The 27,644-nt window shown below is 41.8% G+C and overlaps 1 protein-coding gene across 1 annotated transcript in view; it reads right to left on the bottom strand.

The window, feature by feature from the left end:
• Positions 1–2,076: 2,076 nt before the first annotated feature.
• Positions 2,077–27,644, bottom strand: part of lars2 (leucyl-tRNA synthetase 2, mitochondrial) — a 49,365-nt gene continuing 23,797 nt past the window's right edge. Inside the window, exons 8-22 of the mRNA XM_023278407.3 lie at positions 26,744–26,851; positions 24,163–24,322; positions 23,493–23,597; positions 22,892–23,007; positions 22,495–22,778; positions 16,359–16,457; positions 13,653–13,790; positions 13,464–13,567; positions 12,847–13,026; positions 12,492–12,661; positions 10,799–10,876; positions 10,598–10,709; positions 7,707–7,834; positions 3,444–4,410; positions 2,077–3,113 (exon numbers count right to left, since the gene is read on the bottom strand). Coding sequence (XP_023134175.2) covers positions 4,231–4,410; positions 7,707–7,834; positions 10,598–10,709; positions 10,799–10,876; positions 12,492–12,661; positions 12,847–13,026; positions 13,464–13,567; positions 13,653–13,790; positions 16,359–16,457; positions 22,495–22,778; positions 22,892–23,007; positions 23,493–23,597; positions 24,163–24,322; positions 26,744–26,851 — 1,962 coding nt within the window. The 3' untranslated portion in view covers positions 2,077–3,113; positions 3,444–4,230. The remainder of the gene's footprint in view (positions 3,114–3,443; positions 4,411–7,706; positions 7,835–10,597; positions 10,710–10,798; positions 10,877–12,491; positions 12,662–12,846; positions 13,027–13,463; positions 13,568–13,652; positions 13,791–16,358; positions 16,458–22,494; positions 22,779–22,891; positions 23,008–23,492; positions 23,598–24,162; positions 24,323–26,743; positions 26,852–27,644) is intronic.

The raw sequence follows: 27,644 nt of genomic DNA, 5'->3' as shown, positions 1-27,644 counted from the left end.
AGATACATACAGGCCCAAAACTGAGTGAGCTCTGTGGGTTTCAGCAAGACTTTCATGTTCTAAACTTTCTGCACAGTCAAAAAATGTCAGACAAAACACTTGCTCCCTATCGGTGGCATTGTTTAGTTTCTACTTCTTTCATGATGTAATGAAATTGCATGTGTTTTAAATTTTGTATGGGACATATCACTTTTTTCTATACTGAAAACCACACCTATGCTCACATTGTTTACTACTTCTCCAACAATAGACCAGCTTACACATAACTTGTCTTTTAATGTCTATTTCACTGTTGCTACCTTCACTCAAGCAGGGTGCAGGCTCTAAATAATTCTTCTATCACAGCTTAGTTACACAAATGAGGAGGGATAATTAAGTAAATGCAGGATAGGTAATTATTTTAGATTGGATTGGAGGGTAAAAGCCTGAAATCATTTAGTTTTATGATGAGAGAAGCTTTTTGAATAAAATGTAATGGTTGCACGGTGACACAACAGTTTAAAGTTGCCCTATATGCCATAAACTGGCTATGCAGTGAATAAATCCATGAAACTGTTCTGTAACTACCCTATGGGTGTGTTTCCATGTGGTTTGGGGGGGTGTTTGCAGTGACTTGGCCCCTCTGCTTTTGGTTGAATGACATCACACATTCCTTCCCATGAAAAACACACTCACATACATGCATGTACACACAGTGTGACCCATCTGCACTGCATCCTGACCCCAGCTGGAATATTCCAGTCAGAGTTAGAGTACAGTAGGACAAAGTTATAATGTGCATTGAGTCTCCCAGCAGACGTATAGGAACACATTTGTCCAGTGGAGCCCGAGTGTGCAGATATTGTCTGACAGCCCTGGTTGTTGTGAAAAAATATGGAGTCAGCCAGGATGTTGAGGGGGGCCTCTGGGCTCCTGCTGCTGGTGGTGATGGTGTAATTAAAACAGACGGTTTATAGGGCTCGACCATTTGCATGTCTGAGGAAACAGTCACTATAACGCAAGCGTTCCCTTTAAGCTGTAGGATTAGCAGGCTTTTCTGAAACACATTCACTATAAGAAGCTGGCGTTATTTTGGAGCTAAAGCCTCAGAGAAGTTGATGACATGTAAACAGATGCTATTCACACAGAAGGTTATCAAATACGCAAGTCGGTGTTTGAGTGAACGGTGGAGGAGCTACAGTGTTGTGATATACCAACATTTACTGAAGCATACAAGCCATTCATGATGCATGTGGCAAGATGCAAATACCCACAAGAGTGACAAAATAGGGACAGTGTTCCTGACATACACATCTGAGAAATTGTTTAGTGTCATCGTCAGCGTTACCATTTGTGTAATTTGCTTGTATTTTGTGAAATATCTCCTAAAGTGAGGATAATTCAAACATGTGGCAACAACAACTCTGGAAAGCCTGAGCTCATTTGGCTTCACCAGTTATGTTAATTGTGTCATTAGTACCTCGTTAAATGAGGAAAAAGTAGAATACTAATTAGACATTTTTCTTTCTCTCATGATTCTCAAATTACTCAGACATTTGTTGTACCTTCAGATCTTACAAGGGTTTTTTTTTACATAAGAGTGATATTTTCAAGACAGTCACTGCACTACATACAACCCCTTATATTCTTAGAGTGATGATTGGGGACCAGTTTGTTGTAGTTTGAGGCAGTAATATTTGCATAAAAGCATATGCAACCGCAAAATTGAGTTCAATCAGCGCAGCAATTTCTGGCTTTTACTTTGTAAAGTTTTTACTTTGAAGCATCAGCAGCAATGACTAAGATAAACTGTGTGAAAACAGTTTGGATGGATGAGTGGAAACAGATGGAATTAATAGATTTGTTTGAAAACTTGCAATTAAGCACTGGCTGATAAGAGAGGATGAGCAAATGATAAATGGCCAATACCAATATGACACTTTCATGAAACTTTCTGCAGTGTTTGCATGCACTCAAATGTATATACAGTATACTTTATATAGTGCACAGCCTGGGATATATCCAACATAGTAAATAAATGATTTCACAAAAGGACAGTATGACTAATGGACTGTCACCATGGAGAGGTACAGTAAATAAATGAACAACTTTTTAGTGAATTTGCACACATTCCAAGAATTTATCCTCAGCACAATTAAAGGACTAGTGGAAATCTCTTACAATGAGCTCACACAAAAAACATCCACGGATGAACAAATTACCAGGCTTGAGGTCAGCCTCCAAGATAATGAGCTGCAGCATTACTGCATCCCCCTGTGAGAATACACAGCCTGGTCCAGGGACTCCACTAGAGCAGTGGAGGGTGACTGGGACAGCGCCGTTGGCCGCTCCGCCCTTTTCTCCACCAGCAAAGTTTGTTAAGAGGAAGGGGAGCGATTTTTTCATCAACTCACGGAAGACAATTTGCGCTGCACATCTCTTGTGTAAGACTGTGGCATGAAGAGAAAGTGAGTCACAGTGGAATAATGTTGCCTATTCAGTGATCCCAGTCGTCATGGAAACTGCAGAGCTGACGAAAAATGTGTTAAACGACGCCACAACATTAATTGTTGGAGGAAACACACCAGTACAGTTCAGAGCTCCACGTACACTGAGAAATATCTGACTTATCTATTTTTTTCAAACTTCAGTCTGGGAAGCGTTTCCTGGCATCTCTGACCCTTCTAAGCTGCTCTTTTCTAACAGCAGGGCAACTTCTCTGCCTGTTGCTCAAGCCAGTTCAAGTTCAGATATGTTTATTAGCTGCTGTTGCTAGAGAGAAAAGTAAAAGGAAGGTGTGAAAAGAGATGCAGCAATAAGACATGCACAAAAAAGGAAGAGATCAGGGGTTAAAAATGGCCCGCCACGGATTTTACAGTTATTTCACACAGCCAGTCTGAAGTGTGAAGGAAAATATGGCAGATACAAAGATGAGGTGACAGAAGATAAAATGCCTCTGCAGGTTTGTCTCACTTTCTGTTTTGTGCTGTGACAGCATCTGGTTGAGATACAATTCGCAGAATCTGAGACAATGCAGAGAATAACTAGCAGAGTTTTGGCTCTTTGCTCCCCTCCTCTTATTCCTGGTGTCCCTTCCTGTTATTCTGTCTCTCCTGTGAGTCTTTTCCTGTCACCTGATGGTCAGAGATAAAGCACAGAAATATGGAAAGTAGGTTAGGGGATCAGTAAGGAAGGCTGTTTCTTTATTTATCACAGTATTTAACTAGCAACAAATCCTCTGTTACTTGCATAATGAGACACAGTCACAAGCATGTCTTTTGACAGCAGCTGACCTTGCAAAAAAAAAAATCTTATGAATTGCACTTTTCACAGATCGAATTCCTTTATTCGCATTCACACACCTTACTGATACAGCTACCAAAAGTCTCAGCTAAACCAAAGTCATGTGCACCTCGCACCGTGAAAAACAAATGCCTGTACGTATCAAATAACTGCTTACTCACCCAAGCTTTAAAGATAGGCCAGTGGGTGGATACAGATACATTTCATTGCCTCTGGCCTGTGTCAGGACGGAGCTAATGGCTGAGTCATGTTGGCCCGATGTCGAGACACAGAGCTGATGAATAGGCACAGCTGGACGTGAGGCACAAGAACAGCAAGGGACAATCATGATGTGGCGGTGAGGTGAAAAATCCCCGACCACATGAGGCTGCTCGGTTACCTCCAACAGACCTTCTGATGGTGATCATAGAGCCCAGCGGCACATCCAGAAGCCACACAGCAGTCCATGTACGGTACTCAGACGAGATCTATGGCTAAAAGCAGCACCAGAGGTGGACACAAACACTGATAAGGTAAATCAGGAATAGGTGACTCGGCTGAGACGACAAACAGCGAGACATATGACAGACGGAGAGGTGTGAAGTTGTGGTTATGAGGGCAATGTTGAAAGTGACGTTGTGGGGAAAGAGGAGAAGGTGAATGATGGCTGGAATCTAAAGTGGTGTTTGGGCTCGTGTGTGATCGTAAAGTAGGTCTGATGTGAAAGAGACAACTGCTGATTTTTGTTTAAAGATACTAGAGACACACTGCTTCTTGAATCTTTTTTTTTTATAAAAACAGGTAAATATAAATAAAATGTTTTTGGATTTATTTACATTGACATTATGAGGGTCGTTATAAACATGGCATTACAAAGTCCACCTCTTTCGCCTCTCTGTGTCGAGTCGCTGATTGACAAGCATTCACCACCATCTAGCTGCTATAAACACTGCAGTAAACGCCCAAACGTCACTCATCAACAAGGAAATTGATGAGGGCAGTCCTGGGGGACAGGATGGCTCGCTTGATGCTGCGCTCGCCCAGAAGCTTCTGTCCTATCGGGCTCTCTAAGACCAGCTGTTGCACCCGAATGGTGTCTTTGGACACCTGCACAGGCACCATCACTGTGCCACAGGACTTGTTGTTTATCTGAGGGGCAGAAACAGAAGGCAAGAGACAAATTTGTTCTGTCAAACATTTTCCATTCAGTTAGTTTCCATCTGACAAAAGTGCTGCCATGTGAAGCTGTACCTAAACTCCTTCCTGGCGAAAAAAAAATCCCAAAATAACAGACTCCATCTACATATACAGTAAACCATTTAAAACACATAGTTAGTGGTAGGTATGGGAAGGGCACCCAGTGTTGTATGTTTAGACACAAGTGTATGTGTGTGAACGGTGAACGCGATCCTGTCTCTGGAAGTGGTTGCAAATTAATGGTGTGTGCGTGTGTGTGTGTGTGTGTGTGTGTGTGTGTGTGCGTGCGTGTGTGTGCGTGTGGGTGTCTGCGTGTGTGTGTGTGTGTCTGAGGCCACTCAGCCTTGGCCTCCATTCTGGGACAAACCCAAGTGCATGATTAGAGGACAGAGGGAGCGAGGAAGCCCACAACAGAGAGCTCAGTCTGTGGCAAAACCGACATCATCATCACTGAGCACTGGGAGCTCAAATATATGTACTGTGTGTGTTAGAGTGGAAAGCTTACAAAACTGCAAACAAAAATGCAGAAATGTGTAAGAGAGTACTATTTTCACTCACAGCAAACATGATCATGTAGAGAACAAATTTGTAAATACACACACACTCATGTTTCCATTCAGAGAGCATTACATTGACTTATGTTCACTTCCTTGAGACTTAAACCACATTTTGGCTCCCTTGATGTGGTGCACATCGACAACTGTGGACACCACAGATGTATAGCTGTTACTACGCTATTTTTCTAGTCCACTTGGATGACTCGGCTCCATACATGCAGCTATGCATTCTGCTCATGCACACTCCTGCTCAGTATTGCCCGTGTAGCATAGTCACTTCCCAAATATAAATTTTGGGCAGCATGCAAACTAGGGTGGATGACGAAATTTACTCTGACATATTCTTGTGGTTTCTTATAGACATGCAGGCACAGAAACAACAAGGAAAGCACTCAGAGAGCACAATACTCCGCCAAGGCTGCTCAGTCATTGTATGATTTCCGACGGATAAGACCGCAGCAGTCGATTTGTAGTAGGATCCCAATCATGTGACGGTCAGCAGGCAGTTGTCGTAGCATTCACTTGTTGTCATAGTTACAGTGACGCCGTGCTGCTATCTCGCAATGACACGGAAATCCTTAAGAAATCCATGGATCCAGACCATAAGCCGCATCACTGCCAAAATCTAATCTGGCAGTCCTTGTGTCATTTCTGACCTTCCCTGAAAATTTCATCCAAATCCGTTAGTCTGTTTTTGAAGTCCTGCAGGCCCCTCAATGAACATCAATGCCACGATGTCCACTACACTACAAGAGTACTATCTTATATGCACGAAAGAAGCGTGCATGTGTGGAAAATGTAGATATTGCACATGTACACAATACAGTCTTCCAAGTGGACTCCCAGGGACTAGAAAAGAAGAATATGAGTAAGCATCTGTAGGTGTCCATGGGTGTCAGCAGCTGCCTGTTGTGCGTCTGTATGAGAGTATTTTCAAAGCTTTAGGCCTGTGTTACACTTTCCATGTCTGCAAGAGTATTTTAAAATTAGGCAATTTACTTTTACTGTCCACATATGTGAGTATGCGACAGCACATTAGGGACTGCTTAATTTACATGTTTTCACCAGTCCATGAGAGTGCTGTAGACACCAGCCAAAGATTCGTGTCTGCATGGCAACTACTCTACAACGGACAGATGTGTGCCTGCGTGAAAAATGCTGCTCTACATGTATGTTACACAGTCCTCTAAACTGACTCCAAGTGGACTAGAAAGTAGTAGAATAACGACAATCATGTGTTCTTGGTGTCTGCAGCTACCCGTGTGTGCATCTGCAATGGACTTTCATCAAGTGCTTAGTCAAGTCTGCAAGAGTCCGTGTCTGTACATATCCAAGAGGCCCTGTGACGTAAATTTCATCACTTCCCCAAGTCGGTGAGAGTCTAATATGCAGCCTAATATCTGTACCAGGGCTATAGCATTCATGATCAAAAGAAATGTGCATGCAATATGTAGATATGAACTACTGCGCATGTATGCAAAGGAGGCCTCCAAGCAGACTAGAAAAGTATAGCAACAATTTCGACTCCATGGTGCCGCAGCTGATCATGTGCATGTCCTCAAGGGAGTAAACTCAAGGCTTAAACTCTAACCATAACCACTACTTTACTAATCCTAATCTTTACCCTAAAATTGAATTACACCCCAGAATGTGTGTGTGTAAACAGATACATGTTCCCCAAATACCAGCGATAAACCTGCACACACACAGACCCTGCAGGCTTTTTGTTCTTTCTTTCAGTGAACGGCAGGTGCTGTTATTCAGCTGACAATGCTTGCTGTCATCGCATATCACGTGTGTGTGTGTGTGTGTGTGTGTGTGTGTGTGTGTGTGTGTGTGTGTGTGTGTGTGTGTGTGTGTGTGTGTGAGTGTGTATGTGTAAAAGGATTATTCTCTCAGGAAATTCAACCCTCTACAGAGAAAGTAGTCAAATGAAAGCAGTTTGAGCTTTTATCTATTAGCTTAGTTGATGTTCAGGGCAGTGTGAACACTGACGTGTGTGTATTTGTGTGTATTCATTTGCCGGCATTAACAAGCGTGATGCTTGGATCTGATCCAAGTTGATTTTCTGAGCTACTTTATCACAGCTGGATATTCCCTCTGACTGTCTGCACGCCTTTGAAATGAATACACACGCACGCGCGCACACACACACATTTTCATTCGTGATGATGACATATGCTGCCAAACCGAGGGCTTTCACTGGTTGTGAGCTCACAGGCAGGAAAAACCAGCACACTGGGAGAGAGGAAGACAGGAATAACACAGCAGCTCTTGACTTTTAATTATTGACCAACTTGTCTATTTAGCTTAGAGCACACCACTTGACATGCTGATGCACAAACACACACAGGTACGCACACACATGTGCAGACGTACGCACAGGCTAATCATGGGCCCTGTTGAAAATTACAGACTCTGAATGTAATCATGGACCTGATAGTTTAGTTTGAGTGAAAATTCTGGAAGATGGAAAGAGGAAACATGAACATTTTCCCATTAATATAGTTACATATAAATAATGAGCAAAGTTCTGCTGTTGAGGGAAAATTTCTTACCTTTAAAACTAAAAAAATTATTTGTTTTTACTTCTTTGCTCATTCAGTGTTTGGCAGAACATTCATTCAGCTCCAACTGTTTTGTACTGGCTTACTGTGATACATCTGAGAGTGTGTACTTATGAAATCCTACCAGCACAGACAGCTCCACAAAGTCAGGGGCCTCCAGATACTCGGGGTCCACAGTCGGCCAGGACTGCTGCAGGACGTCTCCACCTCGCAGGAGTAGGGGGCTGAGGGGGTTTTTCACCTGGCAAAGACCTGAGAGACACCCAAGAGGAAATACAGAAGGTTATCAGTGACCATTGCCTGCCGTCATACTGAATAAATTAAGCTATAGCAGCTTTAAAAAACTGGAGTTACAAGGCGCTTTAAGAAAAAGGGGGCAACAATAAAACATTCTACTGCCAGTCTGATGATTGAAGTATTGATGGAAAACACCTCCCAAGTAGTCTAGCTGACTGCTTTGTTCAAGGTCAAAGATCAGTGCTCACCTTGACTCCATGTCGCTAAAAGTTACAAATCAAGCCAGAAACCTCGGTGTCATCATAGACTCAGACCTGAATTTTAACAACCACTTGAAGGCTGTTCATAAATCTGCCTATTACCGCCTGAAGAACATTGCTAGAATCAAGGGTTTTCCTGTCTAAAGAAGACACAGAGAAACTTGTTCATGCATTTATTTTCAGTAGGTTAGATAAGTGTAATGGTGTCTTTACAGGTCTTTACAAGAAATCAATCAAGCAGCTGCAGCTGATTCAGAACCCTGCTGCCAGAGTCCTAACTAATGCCAGGAAGCTGGACCATAGTACACCGGACCTCAAATCACTACACTGGCTTCCTCTTAGTCAAATGATAGAGTTCAAAATCTTATTCTTGGTCTACAAAGCACTGAATGGTCTTGGACCAAAACACATCCTGGACTTATTAGCACCATATGAAGCATCCAGAGCCCTCAGGTCATAAGGGACAGGTTTACTGTGTGTTCCCAGAACCAGAACCAAAAATAGTGAAGCAGCATATAGTTATGATGCCCCTCACCTGTGGAACACCTGAGGTCTGCTTAAACTGTCAGCTCTTTTAAATCAGGCCTGAAAACCATATTGTTTACTGCAGCTTTCTCTTAGATAGTCTATTTTCTTGACTTTTAATGCACTTTTATTGCTTAATTATGCTTTATTTCTATGACTTTAATGTATGATCTTAATGTCTACTTTTAATGCATTTTAATTGTTTAATTATGTTTTATTTCTATGATTTTAATGTATGATTTTAACGTCTACTTTTAATGCATTTTACTTGTTTAATTATGTTTTATTTCTATGATTTTCGTTTATGATTTTAATGTCTACCTGTAAATCACTTTTATAATTACTTTTAAAGTTCTGTACTGAAGGTATTTCTTTGCCATTGTGAAGCATATTGAATTGCCTTGTGTATGAATTGTGCTAGAAATTAAATATATTAAATATGATCAGGACCAGTAACTAGGTCTTCAGTCTTATCTATGTTCAGTTGCAGGGAATTAGAGTCCATCCAGTCTTTAACGGAAGCAGGCAGTAATGCACAGAAGCCAGATTGTCAAGACTTTGAGACATACAACCTGGAGTCATTGGTGTAACTGTGAAATGGTGACTAGCATTGCCAAGAGGCATCAGATATAAACTCAACAAAATGAGGTCAAAGACTGAGCCTTGTGGGACACACAAAGACAGTTAAAGGACTTAAGTAACTTTAAATACTAGTACAGAGCAGTTGCACCTCGAACAACCAAGTTCTTGAGTCTGCTGAGGAAAATCTCACAATTAACTGCATCCAAAACAGCACTTTGGTCGAACAGGGGCCTGAGAATACCAGAGTCTGCACTCATTAACATGCCATTTGCTACTCTGAATAGGGCGATTTCTGTACCGTGAAGAAAAACACGCTTAGGCATAGTCAAATAGCCATTACAGCATCTTAGCCAAAAAGTGGGAGGAGAAATACTGTTTGAAAACAGATCAAAGCAAACCTGTTGTGCTTTAGTAAAGAAGCAACAAAAATAGGTGGGAATGATTTTTGGATTGCTGCTATTTGTCGTCCTTTATGTTGAGAAAATATCTCGATGAAGGGTCAAAAAACAACCCAGTTACCGGCTACCTCCCGTCCTGACTCTGGGTTAAACCAGCGAGTTTACATCCTACTGGAGGCCCAAGGGAAGGATGTGAACTTCCTCTATCCTGCACTCTGTGTATAAAATTACAAAGTGAAAAGTACAGCGTGACTGAGTGCAGCAGAGGTCACATATCTCCCACTTGTATGTCCTGTTTGCGAGAGTGTACATACATGAACACTAACAAAATGCACGCAGTCACTCATTAGAACATCATCTGTCAGCTTTTCCTGACTCTGGCTATCAGCTGTGTTTTTCCGGAACCTCTTTTCTCTCAGCTGTGTGCAGAAAGGTTGCGTACGTGTGTCATCGACAATAAAGGGATGTCCTTCAGGCCAGAACGAGGACAAGCTTCCACATGAGGCACGGAAAGTGACGTTTTCTATTGTTTGTTTGCAACAAAAGGCCTCGCAGCGCTGCCTTTCAGTTTTGTTTGATGGACGGTTGCTGTGTTTGAGGAAAAACGTACTGCAGATTTGTTTAGTAGACTGAAAAAAGGCTCAATGTCACTTTTTTCTCACTGATGTATTGGCTGTTACATCACTGCTGGGTGTTAAGCTGCAGTGTCAACACTGTGTTTATCAGGCAACACACCCTCTTACAGACATAAAAAATAACATCATTTCATCACAGACAATACTCATTTTTGTCACTGTATTAGTCTAAAATTTCACCTACACTGAAATGATTCTGGTGATATTCAAAGTCTAAAAGATCAAATTTATACAAGTATTTAAAATGATCAATGTACATTAAGTGTAAGACAGGCTATCTCCATTCTCAGCTATTAAGTGTAATTCATGCTAATTGTTTAAATAGTGTATACGTGCATGAGTAAGTAATTTGTTGATCAAAATCTGGTTTTCACCAACCTGCCCAGAGTTCAGAAGCCAAGTGAGGAGCCATAGGTGCCGTCATCATAACCAGTGCAGCCAGAGCTTCCTCAAACTCCACACTGTGCTGCAACAACCTGACTGTTGCACTCTAAACACACACATGCATTGGTAAAAATGTGACTTCCTGTGTTAATATTTGTGACGTATTTATTTTAAGTTACCAAAAGATGCACTTACACTCAGTGTGTTGGTGAGTCCCATTAAACGAGACATGGCTGCGTTAAACAGGAAGTCCTCTGTGAAGTGAGTCGTCACCTGAAAATACCAACACAAAACGGCGACACAGCCTGTTAGTAAAAATTATACCGTCTGAGGTTTTAACAAAACATTCTGTTTTTGGTTACTGGACATACGGATGTTCCCAGATGGATTGACTGTACCGTGACGAATGATGGGAAAACAATGACAGGCTCAGAAGAGGAGCCTCCCCCCCTGTTATCGTCATGTGCACCAGCTGAAGGCACACAGCGTGTCAGCATTCCCCTGCTTAGCCTTCTGGGAAGAAGAACCCATTTGGGAAGGGCCTTAGGGAGGAGGAGGTTGATCAGCGAGGCTTTTCTGAGGGACACATCAAAAGACAGCCTCGGCTTTGAGGGCTTATAGCAAACAGCCTGAGGTCCTTTAAAAGCACTGGGGAATCAAACCTGGCAGCCAAAGGGGGTTATTTATAAAGTGTGAAAGGAGACGGAGTGGATTTAAAATCAATTTCCATCCCCTTCTGCTATTACTCTGTACACTGGGGGCTTTAGGTTGTGAGGGATGTTTAGGGTTGTATGGAAATGCAGGGACTCAGGATGGTGTTCTGTTGGACTGTGAAGTTGAATGTGACCATGAAGTATCTTTCAACTGTGAAAAGACATCTTACCATGCCTTCTAACTGTACAGTTTATGAGAATGTCAAAAGCTGAAATGAAACCAATTAACCCACTGAAACCCAAATCCCACTGGCAGTTTTGAAAAGCCTTATGTTTTAACAAAATTGCCATAATCACACCATTTATCAGAGTCAAAAACTGTGAAAACATAGAGAATTGTAAGATTTTTTTTGAAGGTCCTTCTTCTACTCAACTATGATGTGCTGAAGCTGCAGGAAACTTAACCAAATCTCAGCTTAAAATTATAGCATTTCACCAAGTCACTTTATTAATGTATTTTATATGTTTCGTTTAAACCAGATTCTGCAAAAAAAAAAAAAAAATTCTACACTCCTCGGCACACCTGGGAACCTATTAGTGACTCAGCTGCAACCAAACTGCAGGCTGTGTTTTCACAGAGCAGACAGGAGACAAGTATGGAAGCCATTTGAAAAATTAAAGTAGTAAAATATCTATAGTATGTTTAGTCACATTTATTTCCAGTGATGGTAACACCTTGGAACTCAGGAAAATGCTGTACATGTTGATTTCAGATTTTTTTTCATTTTTTGTAAAATACATAATTATAGAAATTCAACTTTTATATTTTTATTTTGTCTGATTTATGGCATTATAACTGTGTCATACTCCACAGATGATACGCTTGATTTCTCTCCTCTTTTAGCCATGGTTGTGTCATTTCCATAGAGGTGCAGGACTTTATATTGCAGTAAAAAATGAGCCCACAGTGACTAAAAATGGCACAAGAGAAGAAAATGCCCAGAAACTTACTTGCTGTTCATTGGGGTTAATATCAGACAAACATGACCACAGAAAAGTCAGTCATTCAAAACAGAATAAGATGACAGTTGCAGTGTCTTATTGAAGGTAGATGAACATTAACTTTCTGTGGAGATCTTAGATTTGTGTCCATAACTGACCCCTGCTAGTAACAACTGTCGCAATAACGTCACTGTTAAATGACGTCATCATGTCACAGGCTATAAAACACCTACCTCTCGGATTGCATAGTTCTTGTTCTCCCAGATCTTCTTGGCTTCTGCCAGCTCTTTCTTTTTCAGCACGGAAGGGTTCGGGACGTCTCCGAGTTGCCGCGCTGCTCTCAGTTTGGTGACCAGCTGCCAGAGTCGAGACTGCCATCGCAAAACCCCGGGAAGAGCATCGGCTGCAGACACAGAAGAAAATGATAGTTTTACATACTTTTTCACCATTTGATTTGCTCATTTGAAAACAACTTCTCTCCTTTAACAAACAGAGCTGACTCTCTACAAACCAGCAACATTCCTAATTTACTATATTTATGAACAACTTAAGGTGTCTGTGTGATGTTACAGCAGCATCTCGGCTCACTTTTGACATTCCAGAGGATGTCCTGTTCAGGCGGAGCGGCGTAAAGAATGTAAAGTCGAACCGTGTCCACGCCATACTGCTGCACCACCTCTTGGGGGTCCAGTCCATTGTGCTTAGACTTGCTCATCTTCTCCCAGGTCACCTCAATACGACCACCGTTCAGCGCCACTGGTTCCTTATCTAGGAGAGGCAGGTGAAGGGATCAGAAATAGCTGGGATAAAGAGACTTTTCTGTTTCTAAAAGTCACCAAGTATCTCCTGTTTATCCTGTTGCCAAGCAATAAATAAAGCTAAAACTCCTTAGGCATGATGCCAATTATAAGAGAGCTTTCAGGTCTCTTCAAAAGATATGATTTGATTTTTGTCAACACCGGCTGGTTAACTTGTCATTCAATTGGGAAAGCAATAAGGCACAAAACAGAAAGGGATTGCTATTAGCATCACAAAAGGGACGAGGTTGAATAGTGGTGTCACAACAAACTCCAATAAAAATGATGTTCTGACTCCTTGCTCGGTTCATCATTACCTGATTGATCTGGCAGAGCCACACTCCCTTCTCCCATCTTTTACAAATGTGTGACATTAACAAACACCCTGTAGATTCAGGTAGTGTGTACCTGTGAAGTCTATTTCTTCTCTCTTCAGGTACTGGCCGCTGTCTGCCAGTTTAAAAGTCTGGCCCTTGATCAGACCCTGGACCAGGAGCTTCCAAAAAGGCTCCCTGGAAGACAGAAAGAGGATTCACTGACACACACACACTAAATGTACATTTACACTGAGAGCACCTAAACCACAGAGTAACCCACCTGTGAGCCACGAGACCCTGATCCTTGCAGAAATGACAGAGGAAGCGAGCGTAGTACAAGTGCATGACGGCGTGTTCCTTCCCTCCGATGTAGACGTCCACAGGCAGCCAGTGATCTGCGAGGTGACGCTCAAAAGGCCTGTAGAAAAAGAGCACATTAAAGCTCAGTAAATTTATCAGTTTAAATGGTTATCATTGTTGACAAGCAATAATAAAAAGTGTGAAATAAGCGTCAGTATGGGAGCTTTGAGGCTCTTTAACCCTCTGAACCCCAACAGCAGGCATGTTATCCTTTTTTAAAAATGTGAAAAACTACAGTTTATCAGAGACAGAAACTGTAAAAGCATAAGAACCTTAAACTTTCCAACAGTTGTTCAACATATTATCTTTGGTATGTCATTCAGTCAGGAAAATAAACCAATTCTAAGCTTAAAATCATTACCAAAGGTGCATTCTGAATTAGGGAAACACTGTTTTAAGTATTCTGCACCTGCTGCCTGGAACTCACTGCAGAAGACACTGAATCTGAAGGATCTCATCACTATTGGAACTTTTAAAACCATATGAAGAATCTTGCAGCAGCTACTTCTCACACTTGTTGTTGTTTTAATGTAAATTTTTAATTCTGTGCCTTAATCTAGCATGCATTTTATTTATTTTGTTGAGTGAGTTAGTGTTGTCTGTTTTTAATTGTTGCATTTTTAATATTTCTCTGGCTGCTGTCTTGGCCAGGCTTCCCTTGAAAAAGAGGTCATTGTATCTCAACGGGACAGACCTGCTTAACTAAAGGCTAAATAAAAGAAAATTTAAAAAATTACATCTGCACCACTTTTTTCCAACACATCTCAACCTAATCACATTCTGTAAAAAAAAAAACTAAAAATTGTGTGATCCTCAGGGCAACCATGAAGCCATTAGTGACTCAGCTACAATCAACCATCACTTGACAATAATACTGTTTTTTGGAGGGGGTTTTTTTGCTTTATTGGGCTGACCTGCAGGATGTGTTTTCACAGAGCAGAGAAAAAACAAGCATGGAAACAAATTAAAAATCTAAGTAAAATATCTACAGTATGTAAAGTCACTATTTTTTTCTGAAGTTGTTAACACCTGTGGGAACAAAAATGTTGTGCATATTGATTCTAGGTTTTGACATTTTTTAAGAAATTCAACTGCGTTTTTTTTTTTTTTTTTTTTTTATGATTTATGGCATTATAGCCTTCCTATGTTGCACAGAGGACATGTTTGAGTTTTCTCTCCTTCTAGTCATGATTGTGCTGCTTCAACAGAGGTGCAGGACTTTATATTGTGGTGAAAAATGAGCTCACAGTGAGTAAAAATGTGATAGCAGACCTTGTTTATGTAAAATTTCACAGTATAGTCCTAGAAACCATTTGTTGCTTGTTACAAGCTATGTTAGATATGCACACCTTCTCCTCCAGGGGGCAGACTAAATCTGACACACCAGAACCCAGGGATGAAGCAAAAAGAAGCATCCTAAAGCTTCTATTCCACTGGTTTCACACTCACAGGGGGGAAAAAAGTGAGGTCTGTATGAAATTTGCCTCGAAAGACTTCCTCTGTATTCACCTTCACATGCTAACGGTAAAGTAAGACTCCATCCGTTCCTTTAGGATCTGGACAGCTGCATGTGCTCAGCCTGACTGTGGTGACAGCAGTAATGATGCTTTTTAGGGGCAGACTGCTATCTCAGTGTGTCACCTTTCACACCAGCCATTACTCTCCTGCACACCTCTCTGGCTGATGGTGTCTCCGGATAATTGAACCGAGGAGGTGGAAAAAAAAAAGTTATGAACTCCCGATGCTGAAAATAATTTAGCCCTGTTTGCTGGCATCGATACATAACCACACACACACATACACACACACACTCATACAACACCCTCTTCACATTTTCTTCCTATTTCGTGTGACTTTCAACATCTCTTGCTTCTTATTTTCACCGTCTCCCCCCCTCTCTCTCTCCTCCTGTGCACATGAGGCTCAGCAGGGCCAAGTGAAATGCACAAATAGTGTAATTGCTTTTTCTGTTGTGCCATAATCTGTCCAGCTAAGAAAAGTGATGGAGAGACCAGTCCCCCTCCCTTTTAAAGCAGCTTTACTGCTAGGTCAGGGCGTTGGGAAATTAATCTCTTTTGTTAAGCTCAGGGTATCGCCACCATCCCAGCAGGTGACAGCCGTGCCTCCATAATCTGTATTGGTGGAGAAGGCAACTTTCAAGGAAATGTGTGTGTTTGTGTGTGTGCTGTATATGCATGCTTGAAGTGGGTAAGTGGGTGAGAGAGAGTGGGTGATCTTACAGAGAGCTTAATTGTGTGTTTCAGTATAACTTTCACAGAAGGCGTCTATAGGACAAAGTGTGTGAGTGGACGTGCAATGTGTGTAAGTGTGAGGCATTTAGTTTGTATGTGCATAGCAGCGATTACAAAGAGAGAGAAAAAACACTTTTTGTTAATCTAAACAAATGTTCATCTGCCCACTGCTGGAGAACCTTGTGCGAGATTTAATTTCACTTTCGTTTAAACAAATAGGATGAAAATAGGATCTGTGCCATTTGTGCTAAAATCTGTCACAGTGTGAGAAAAAAAAAAGATGCAAAAGTAAATAAATAAGTTTGTCAGCTTCACTGAGACAAGAGTGGATATGAAGCAGCAAAAAAGAAATCTCAGGAGGTGGATATTCATACCTGTCTGGGTTATGAGGGTCTGTGTATCTGAAGTAATACCAGGCCGAGTCCACAAACGTGTCCATGGTGTCGGTTTCCCTCCTCGCTGGGCCTTTACATCTGACAGGAAGAGACAAAGAGAGAGTTGGCAGAGACGGCGCAAAATTAATATTGGGCTGACAAATTAGGACATGAACAAATGAACGAGCCCTGTTTGTGTGCTCAGAGAGGTGGTATGTATTTATGTGCGAGTGTAAAGCTCTGCTCCATCTGGCTGTGGGGTCACGTCCCTGCAGAGCGGCACAGCTGAAGCCAGGCTGGCACCACAACTCTGTCCCCGTGCCCTGACTAACAGGCTGTGCTAACAGGGAACGAACTGGCAGGCATGCACACATGATCATGTGTTTGTGTTGGAAATGCCACCTCGTGCCCCTTTCTATCCAAGCCAAACAGCACTTGGGTACGTGATGCGAATCTGCCAGCCACACTTTCACAGTGCAGGAGAGGACGTCCGCAAAGGCACAGGAGACATCGGAGGGTGTTTTTTTTTGTTTCCGATATAAAGCATTTAATGGAACAGTGAAAGCGTCTGCCTTTTACTTTATAATGAGTCTCAAAAGATTTAAAATCAGTGTCCCAGAAACATAAACAGAAAAACAGCTCTGAGCTTTATTACAGTATGTGGAACAGAGTCGGCATCGTTTCCTGGACCTTGTGGGATGTCTCTGTTGTGACTCCACTTGTCGAACATTTTCTTTCACACTAACATCCATCCCAGTGAAATTTTTTCGATCACACACTCACCAAGAGACACACACATGGAGAGGCGAAAACTCCTCGACCACCTACCATACCAGTCTATAATAAGGCTGTGATGATGAGGTAAGAGCTGGAGGTTGCCTAGCAACAAGGCTAAGGTGTAGCAAGGTTAATATTTGGAAGCCAGGTGTTATTTCATATGATGAAAACCTGGCAGTATAACAGAGCTCCCTTACATCACAAAAGGATCCAAAAATGGAAAGCTTTCAAAATGGAGAAAGAAAAGTATGCAAAAAAAAAGTGACTCTTGCTTTAGATTGGCCAATCAGAGACCAGACTGTGGCTATTTGAGAGACAGCTGGTACCATTTACAGCCATGAGGATCAGATTAGACGACTCACACAGGTACTCTCTGTAGACAGCCGTGAAAAGAGCCCAACGACAAAACTCGGTAACTAAATCTGAAGCAACCTGTGTGCATGAGTGTGTAAAGTGTGAGTGTGTGTTTGGAGGATGAGCCAGCAAGAGCCAAAAGGCTCTCAAACAGATGCGGCAGGGGAGGCAGCTGCCCACTCCATGAGGGCTCTTCCCAAAGAAAACAGCCCTCCATCTGCTGCATGTCTGTGTGACTGGCGACCAGTGTGTGTCTGTGGTTGTGTGTGTGTGTGTGTGTGTGTGTGTGTGTGTGTGTGTGTGTGTGTGTATGTGTGTGTGTGTGTGTGTGTGTTCTGCTAACTAGGTGGTCCTCTTTTTTTTTTTACCTGTAAATCCAAAGAACAACACACACTCACAAACACACCTTCCTAATCGAGCTAAGTTGAGGCAGGGTTCAGTTGGCAGGCCAATTTACAGTGCTGCAGAGGGTCGGAGACGACATGAGCGCGCAGGAAATGACTTCCTCAAGGACAGATAAAACTCCATTTCTGCCGCCCATCTCTCATCACCCTGCTCGTCTGTGTTCCACTCAAACTTTAATTGGACATGGTCGACAAGTGAAGAGAACAAATTTCGACAGACACTTAACAACGGAGGGGAGATGGGAAGAGAGGAGATAACGGCGTCTTTGCGATTATAGCCATCAATCATCGCCAATGGGAGGAACTTCGGTAGATTTGTGGAAGTGAGTGAACACAATCTGATGACTGGTGCCATCTGCGACTGAGTGGGCCTTTGTTTCAATCAACATGGTGCCATGACGGTGATTAGTCTTATTCAGAGAGGAATCCCCATGTCAGCGAAGGGACTCTGGAGATGCCAGTTGAGTAGTCATTCTGCACTCACTGAGATGATTTGCTAAGTAGTGTGTGTGTGTGTGTGTGTGTGTCTACACCTGTATACGAAGGGTAAATGAGCGTGCACATGCATGTACAGTATTTGTGTGTCTCTGGCTTATGTAACCGCCATCATCATCTCATGTTGCTCCTGTCACAGATGTCACTCATTACATAACCCCCTCTCAACATAGTTATTAATCACACAATTTGCAGGCTCGCTTTCGATGCTCAGTGTTCTTGTAAAGCTGTCAGTCCTCCCGGCACACATGACAGCGGGCTCACTTTGTCGGTGCTGGTCTCCTGACAAAAACAGAAAGTATAGAGGAGCGGCGGTCGGTAGAGAGGGTGTACACGTAATTCAATTCTCACCCAGCAAACACCATAACAGACTGGATCATTTCCCCAACTGCGCATGTTGTGCCAGGTACAAATAACACTGCATCCCATTTGCAACATCACACAGTTGAATGAGGCCACAGATGTGCTAATGCAAACCAGCGTTACCAGAGATGGTGGTGACTCAGCCACTTACTCATGGTGTGGCTTTGCTCACTGTGCAAATAATGACTTTGTGGGTATGAGTAGATGAAATTATTAAAAGGTATTCATGCTCAGCTGGACTTGACTTTTAAAATGCTTTTACGACCTTACTGAGTGAAATTTAAATAAAAAAAAAATGGCACAGGAAACCTCAGAGTGGTGTCTCTGCTTATGGCAGATGATGTAATTCTGGTGTTTTCATCAGATTGCAACCATCAGCTCACACTGGGGTGGTTTGCAGCTGAGCATGAAGAGGTCAGGATGAGAGTCACCACCTCCGAGTCTGACTGTCTACTGGAAACCGGTGAATTGCTCCCTCTGGGTTGAAGAGCAGTTACTGCCGCTAGCAAAAGAATGTAAGTATCTCAGGATCTTGTTCAGAGGTGACAAGTATATGGACTAGGAGATGGACAGATGGATTGGGGCAGCAATAATATTTGTAATGTAGGAATACGTAGCAATAGAAATAATAGTAATGTGGACTATTTGGTGAAGATGGACATGAGCTGTAAGACAGACCTCTCAATATGCCAGTTGATCTACGTTCCAACTCTCACTCATAGTCATGAGTTCTGGGCAGCGACCAAAAGAATGAGATCGTGGATACAAGCAGCTGAAATTAGTTTCCTCTGTAGGGTGGCTGGCCTCAGCCTTAGAGATATGATGAGGAGGTTGGAAATCTAAAAGGAGCTCCAAGTAGAGTCACTGCTTCTTTGCATTGAAAGGAGCCAACTAAGGCTTGGGCATTTGATTAGGCTGCTCCCTGGACGCCTTCGTTGGAGTTTTCCGAGAACATCAAACTGGGAGGAGACCTCAGAGTTGACCCAGAACTTCCTTGAGGAACTATATATCTCATCTGGCCTGGGAACACCTGGGGATCCCTGATGAGGAAGTGCAAAAAGGTGCTGGGAAGAGGGATGTCTGGAATGACCTGCTTAGCCCTGGGATGGATGGATGGATGGATGGATGGATGGATGGATGGATGGATGGATGGACGGACGGACGGACGGACGGACGGACAACACAGATGTCATGTATTCCAATAATTTCTTTAGATGGCCTTTTAGATTAAGGAATGTCTTCTTGTGACCATTTGTTGTTACATATGCTTGAGTTGGGACCAGATCCCCCAAAGAGTGATGATACATTCAAATAATTAATGTGAATATTGTCCATTTTGTTGTCATTGGTGACAGCTATCGTGATAAGCGGTAATTGCAGGTGTGTTTTTGATCCTCACTTCCCCGTGATCCAAACTGTGTGTCCTGTGTGATGTCAATCAGTTGGCGATTGGCATCTGGGCCACACTTTCATAACAACTCGAGGCCACCACACATGAAATTCAAATGGGAATAACGTCTTCTGAGTAATTTTAACACTCATTTTCCACAGGAGTATCTTCACACACAGCCAGTTTGTTACACTGTCAATGCAAAGACTCATAAAATTTAATCAATGGGTCATTTTCTCAATCACCAACATATCACTTCATGTGGTGTTAGATGACCTAACAGACATTTATCTCAATAAATTTAAGGTAGATAAAAGCTACAACCAAAAAAAAGGCATAACTGACACCAGTATTGTGTGAGCGTGTGAATGATTGAACGAGAAACACATTGTAAAGTGTTTTGGAAATTACAGATAAAAAAAATCACGATATAAGGGTTTAACATAAACATGCACAATATTGGTTTGTGTAGAGTTGTGATTGTACAAATCATATGTGTGGGCAGAAAGACACCATGCAGTTCACCTGAAATACATTAGAAGTGACACTTGTAGCTACAATTATTAGAAGTGGTGCTTGTTGCAACAAACCAGTTAATAACAATAGGACACAAGAGTTTGGTTTGCATGGGTATCCAGCTATAGAATGTCACATACAGTCTTTTCAAAAGAAATAATTGCAGATAATAAAGCTTACTCCAACTGTAGCATACGAGCTCTCAATTATACAAACAATAGCTTTACAAGCTACAGTTTCTGTCAGTAGTTCATTATTTCAGACATTTACAATGAGCCAAGGAGACCTCTAGCTTGAATAAAAATACATTATGGTGACTTTTTCTCAGGTAATAAGCTGCTGTGATACATATGTAGTTATATATAAATAAATAGTTTCGCAAGCTATTTCCCCTACTTACATTGGATGATGTGTTCTGTAAGAGCAGGAGACAGTCAGTCAACCTCTGATTACAGATTCAGCAGCTACTGGCTGGTTAGTCTTTCATGTGTCTGATGTGCATTGGTTTCTTATGTGCTTTTCTACGTTAATTTGATTATTAGGCAGGAATATAAGACCCTGTCAACATCGCTAGAGAACAGTATAAAGAGGTGTGTTTTGAGAATGCAGAGAATTAAAATGCATTGGTTATTGGCGACTGCGCTTTCTATCCCTTTGTACTTCTTCAAAAAGATGAGATTTACCTTCCTTTTTAGAAAGAAGAAATTGTGCTGAGAGAGAATGAACAGAAAGAGTCCTCTGGCACAACGAGGCACAAAAGAAGTATTTTAACCTGAAGGATAAACACTGACCAATATAAATATGTATCCAGGACCTTCTCACTCTCTACTTTCTGTCAGCTTTTTCAATATCAGCTGATATTGCTGATATGACATTATTGATGAACAACTGGCTGCTTTCAAATCAAAATTTCCACTTGAAAAATTAAAGTAGCAAATTGCAGATGCTGCAATTTACAATGCATCTTATGCAGCACACCTGACTCAGACTGTAAACTGTCATATTAAAAAATGTATAAATGCCCACCTCCTTAATTTACAGTAACACAACTGATTGCATCTCATGTAGTAATGGTTTTTCACATTTAAATGTGTTGTGCAGTGAATACTGAACGGAAGGTTGCCCTGAAAAAAATATATCAGAAATCAGTTTGCAGTATCTGTGAGAAAAATCACAATTAGATCTTCTCCAGAATGTTAACTAAAAGAAGGAATCATTTTGAGAAAAGTTTGCTTGCGAAGGAAGAAAACATGTTATGCAATGTAAAGAAATGTACACCGTCAACAAAAATGAATGGAAGCTGAAAAACAAAACCCCCATAGCCTACTAATTTCAACCCAGGACTTACTACATACAAGTGTGCTGTCAGTTAAGGCTAACCAATAGCTAACTTGTTTATTAAATAATCAATGTGATCACCATTTACTAAAAAATTAGAATGTATAATACATTAGATTGGCTGATTAGCTAGCTAGGTAACAAGAATAGTATATAAATAAATATAAATAGAATAAATATATAAAGACAACAGCATCAGATTTTACATAAAAGAAGAATAATATAGTGACTTACAGTACAGTGCTGCTTGATAATATCATAGTCACTGTTTATTTACATCATGTAGTTTGTGTTGTTGTAAATTAGCTACTGCACTTTTTGTTGTTTAAATGTTTCAAAATTTGAATGTTGAAAACCATTTAAAAAATATTTTTTAAATTTAAGCTATTATGTCCTGACCACTTTTCTACACAAAGAGATGCTCTTACTCCTCTGCATTATCAAGGAGTCACATAAGGTCATTAAAAAATAAATCTACGTAAATTCTCAGCATTCTCACCTTGGACATTTGCAGTTGACCCAGTCGTGTGCAGCTCCCAGAGGCGACGCACCTTTTCCTGTGAGAGACGGCAGCTTTGGCAGAGTGACTGGTAGCTCCTCCTCAGGGACTGCCACTGGACCGCAAGACCCACAATGCACCACAGGGATGGGTGTGCCCCAGTACCGCTGCCTGGATATCAACCAGTCCCTGAGCTTGGAGCTGGTGAGGTGCCCTCCAACCTTCTGCTCTCTGGCCTTCTGGGTAATGGAGTCAAAGGCCTGCTCTCTGGGGAGGCCTGAGAACTACATGAAGAAGAGAGTGGAAGGAAATAACAAAAAGTAAAGACAAGGTGTACAGCAGCAAGATGACAGTTTAATCACGATGAATCGCCTGCATAATCATCATCACTGTTCACCTCCTCTGAGTTGATCAGAGTTTGTGTCCCGTCTTCGTGGGTTTCCAGCACAGTGGTCCACCTCAGATTCAGAGCTCTGGCCACAGACAAATCCTCCTCACTGCAGCCCGGGACACCTGTCACATTAAAATGCAGCATTAACACCTAACACAGTAAAAGAAACACTGGCTCAAACATGGATACGATAACTGATCTCCGGATAGAGTAAGAAACTCTCCCTGCGGTGATGTTGAGCCTGTTGTGATGTAACTAATCATTAACAGTCCCTTGGGTTCCAGCTCCACTCTGTGACACAAACACCCACCGGTGTCACTGTTATGGCATTACTGCTGTTCAAAGTGTTAGCAACACTGGAGCAGTCCCTTTTGCACAAAGAAAAATTCCTCCAAATTTGTATGATAACAGTTTTTACCTGTTTGAAGAGGTACATCATGTGCCAGATATGTCTTTTTGTTTGGTCTGAGCAATATCTGGCACAAGAATTTCCTTCGGGATTAACAAAGTCTTATACGTTCTGTTTATTGTATCAGATCAGTGGTGCCCGATCTAATTTGTAGGTGAATGAGAAACCCGCCCGCTCACACAGAAACCAATAACTCACCAAGCACAGTGTCCAGATAGCCATCAAACGCCTCCCTGTGTGAGATGACCAGGGGAACCTCGTGGCCGGTGAACAGGTTGTGAGCTGTGACCTCTGTAAGGGAGTCTGGAGAGCAAAGATCAGGAGGTGTGAGTGAAGCAGTGCTGCTTCCCCTGGTAGCTCATTATCAACAACCACCCACCACTGAGACTTCTTCAAGGGGAATCCCAATTAACATATACTAAATCCACCACAGCTTCCACAATCGCATCTCAACAACATGATGGTTAAATAAGCGTATTTACATGAGCACTATATGAATATATGAAGACAAGCGCACCACACAGCTTTAAACGCCTAAAAACATGCAGCTCCTTCCTCAAACAAGCGCTGACATTTCACTGTTGAGCCACTTCTTTTAATTAGGCACTGCTTACTAAAGAACACACAATATGAAAAGAATCCCAACCTTTTGCTAAGAGCCTTTTCTAGTTCTGACAACTTGTGGGCGTAGAGGAGTGAGCTATCTTATCTTGGAACAGTAATGAATTATGTTGCTGACAGGGAAAACATCTAAATGTGAGTCTTTCCCTCAAAGAAAAGCCTCTTTCCCGACTTCAAAAGCAGGAGAACAGATGCTTTTGACAGACAGCCTAAACACAGGCTGCCGTGACTGTGGATAAATGCTCACCTCTGCCTGGCTGAAAGGCTTTTTGCAGGGTAGAGCGGACTGAGCTGCTGCCATGCAGGAGTCTGTGGGAGGGCAGGATGGACAGGTAAGCCACTCCGAACACCGTCTCTGGGGAGGAGCTGTAGGCTGACAGGGTCTCCCCCGTCTCCTCCCCGTTCACCTGGGAGATAAGAGAAGAAACATGAGGGAACCTTCATAGCGGCACAAAAGCTGAGTTAATGAAGGGAACCTGCAGGTTTTCATGTTACAGTTTGATTCCTGTACTGTACTCATTAAAGGTCCCATATTGTGCCCCCTTAAAATAAATTAACGACAGTCTCACATGTTTCCTGAAGCGTGTTTTTCAATTTTTCAGCTCAAAATATGAAAATAAAGAGACAGTTAATGTCACCATGATTGTAAAACTTTGAGTTTTAATCATGTTCTAAATATTATGTTTAGGGGCTTGTTGCTTTAAATGCAGCTAACACAGATGTAAATGAGTGTATGACTCATTTTGCACGGAAATATCCCCAAATTCTCTCCGCGGCTGTGGTTTTTAACTCTTGTTTATGGTGTGTTTGTCAGAGGACACTGTGGTTATAAAATTAGTAGTTTAGTGGCGCAGAGTTGCAGCTTGGTGAATGGCTCGGAAGTGACAGCTGGTTAACATGTCATCATAATGGGCTCCATTTCAGTCACTATTTCATACTCACTCTGCTGAAAAAAGCTTTATTTGGAATCTGACTGTATTAAAGTGCAGCATGTGAGCATAGAGAGCAGAAGAGAAAGAAGCAGATGTAAATACCAGCTGAGTTTAGGATGCTCTGATGCACAGAAGAGACATAAAAACACAGTAACCCTCTTAGTTCTTATTTATTGGTTTCAAATCGGGGGTTTTTCTAAGTGTTCCCATGCATTACAGTTTCCACAGAGTTCTGATCTATGAGTATATCATCAAAGCTGGTGCTAACATTAGCCACATTTGCATGGAAATAACACCAAGACTTTTCCTATTGTTGTGGAGGTATTGCCATCAAAAGTAAAAGTAATCGACTGGGTCCTCAGATCCCAAGATGCTGGGGGTGCATAAACTTTATCGTGTTCCCTCTTGCGGTCAACAGCAGGACATTTGCTGTGCTTTGCTCATGGCTAAGATACTTCAAAGTTAGAAGAAGCTCTAGAAAGCAAATAATCCTGACAGACTAGAAGCAGCTACTCAATCTTAAATGGTTTATTTAGAAGCAGTTGGCAGTGAAAGGAAAGGATTCTTCACATTTTTAGCTCAATGACGATTGGTTACCCAGTTTCTATGCAGCAAATGGATAAAATTCTTACTAGCTTGTGCAGCTGAGAGGCTATCTAGTGGTGGGGAAGTACGATTAACGGCGGAAGTAAACGTCTTCATATTCGCAGTTTTTATTTCACACCTCCAGGTTTAAGACATACAAAAACAATAAACATGGATTTTCACCACATGGGACCTTTAAAGCATTTTGCTGCGGTAACAAGCCAATCATCAACCATCTGGCAAACAGAAAGCAACATTTTCATATAATTTTAATTATTTTTAAGCAAATTCTTAATAAATAATAAACATTTGCCAGGTGTGTCATCTTAAATTCAAAGATCACCTTCTTTTATGCTGTTGGACTGAGGGCTTTGGCGTTTTGTGAAAAGCATGTGTCGTAATTTTTCACAAATTTTATTGAATAAACAATCAACAAAGAAAACAATAACTGTTCAAGCTCAAGCAAATACTGTTTCTTGGGCCTGCAAAGTATATGCAATATGTGCAGCATGTAACTCTTTGACATATAAGAGGGCTGCAATGTACAGTTTAATCCTATTTCAATTTATCAATGCCACATACATATTTGAGGGGGTTGTAATTATTAATTAGTACACATTATGTTGCAGACATACAGATAGGCATCCTTGGCCCTCTGGGGAGATAATTCAGCAAATGCTTCCTGTGACACCGAGTTATGATGTCAAATAAGATAAGCAGCAATCCGGTTAATTTAATAACTCGTGGTTTTAAGTGTAATTTTTATCCTACTGGAGAACCCCCTTCAAAATACACAGAAAAAAAACACATATAAACACAAATGCACTCTCACATCCTATTTACTCTAGAAATAAGATGAGTTTTTAAATTAAGCCACTGACTTGATAACATTTCTTAAAGACGGCAGTTTCATATTAGTAGTCACAAGGCTATCAGTGGGCTTTTTGCTGCTGCTCAGCTTGAAACAACAGCCATGTGAAGAACTGTCAATATGGCTCTCAGTAGAGTCAATAGAAACTAATCTGTGACATCATCTGTTTGGGTAAATTGCCACTTGCAGATGGATGCACCCATGGAAAGTGAATAATAAAGTGAGGATGTTTTGGTGCATGATTTTTAAAAGAAATACATAAATAAACAGAGGCGCCAAAGAGTCTTAAATAAAGCGAGCAATCAATGCTTGGGGTAAACGAGGTGAAAAACAGAGGCAGCGACAGAGAAACACTTGGTGGTTAAAGAGATGAGAGACTGAAACAGAAAGAATGACAAATGATTAAAATTTGAGCAGGAGACAAAGGAGATGAGATTCACCCTGAGTTTGAAATCGAAGTAGCAGCCGGTACACTCTCCGATCCAGTTCGCCTGCATGGCTTTGACCCCGTACCACTCTGGGAGATCCTCCAGGGCATCCAGGAGAGGCTGCAGGAGCAACAAAGACACGAGTTTACCACTTTGTATGAGTTTGGAAGGAGCTAATTTTCCACTACACTGTGGAAAAGAGATATTCCGCTAAGTGTGTAGCTGTCCAGGATAATGCAATTGACTCCCAACTCTGCGTGGCCCCTTTCAAAACACAGCCAATTTATTTTGACAAAGCAGCAGAGCCGACCAGGTCGCATTATGCAGACAAAAAGGGGTTTTCAAGAATGCTGACCTCCACTCGCCCTACTTTTCTTCATATCACAAAGCAATCGCCCATACATTGTGCACACTCCCTCTCTCCCACATACACACAAATAGTCATTCAGCCTGATTAAAGGAAGCTATGCATATAAACGAGGCTCAGGCCAAAAAGCCACAGCTGGTCCGAGGCCGGAGATGTTGTAATTCTCTATTTCCTTTTCAGTCTGTCACAACCTATTACCCACAATCCCCCTTCAGGGTGTCGCTCAGCATGCAGCACCTCATCATGGAGTTATCAATACAAACCTAAACACTGGCTACAGTCATCACTAGCATGACTGCGGAGTGTGTCGGTTATGGATTCGCTCCAGAGTGGGAGAAAAAGAAGACATAAATCCAGACGGATCTGTATCAGCATGACTGAGCGACTCTTGGCGGAGACGCAGCAAAACAAAGATGTTCCCGGCAATGAAGGAAAAACTGAAAAGCTGTGACCGTTAACCATCGATGGCTTTAAAGTGAGAGTCACTCAGTATTTTTACTTTCCTGGACTGGGAACTAACAGTTTGGCACAGAAGCAGGAGTAACT

The sequence above is a fragment of the Amphiprion ocellaris genome, chromosome 9, assembly GCF_022539595.1.
Source record: "Amphiprion ocellaris isolate individual 3 ecotype Okinawa chromosome 9, ASM2253959v1, whole genome shotgun sequence".
NCBI classification, from domain to species: domain Eukaryota; kingdom Metazoa; phylum Chordata; class Actinopteri; family Pomacentridae; genus Amphiprion; species Amphiprion ocellaris.
Note: the sequence above shows the minus strand (reverse complement) of the source record. Positions and strands in the feature narration are given on the sequence as shown.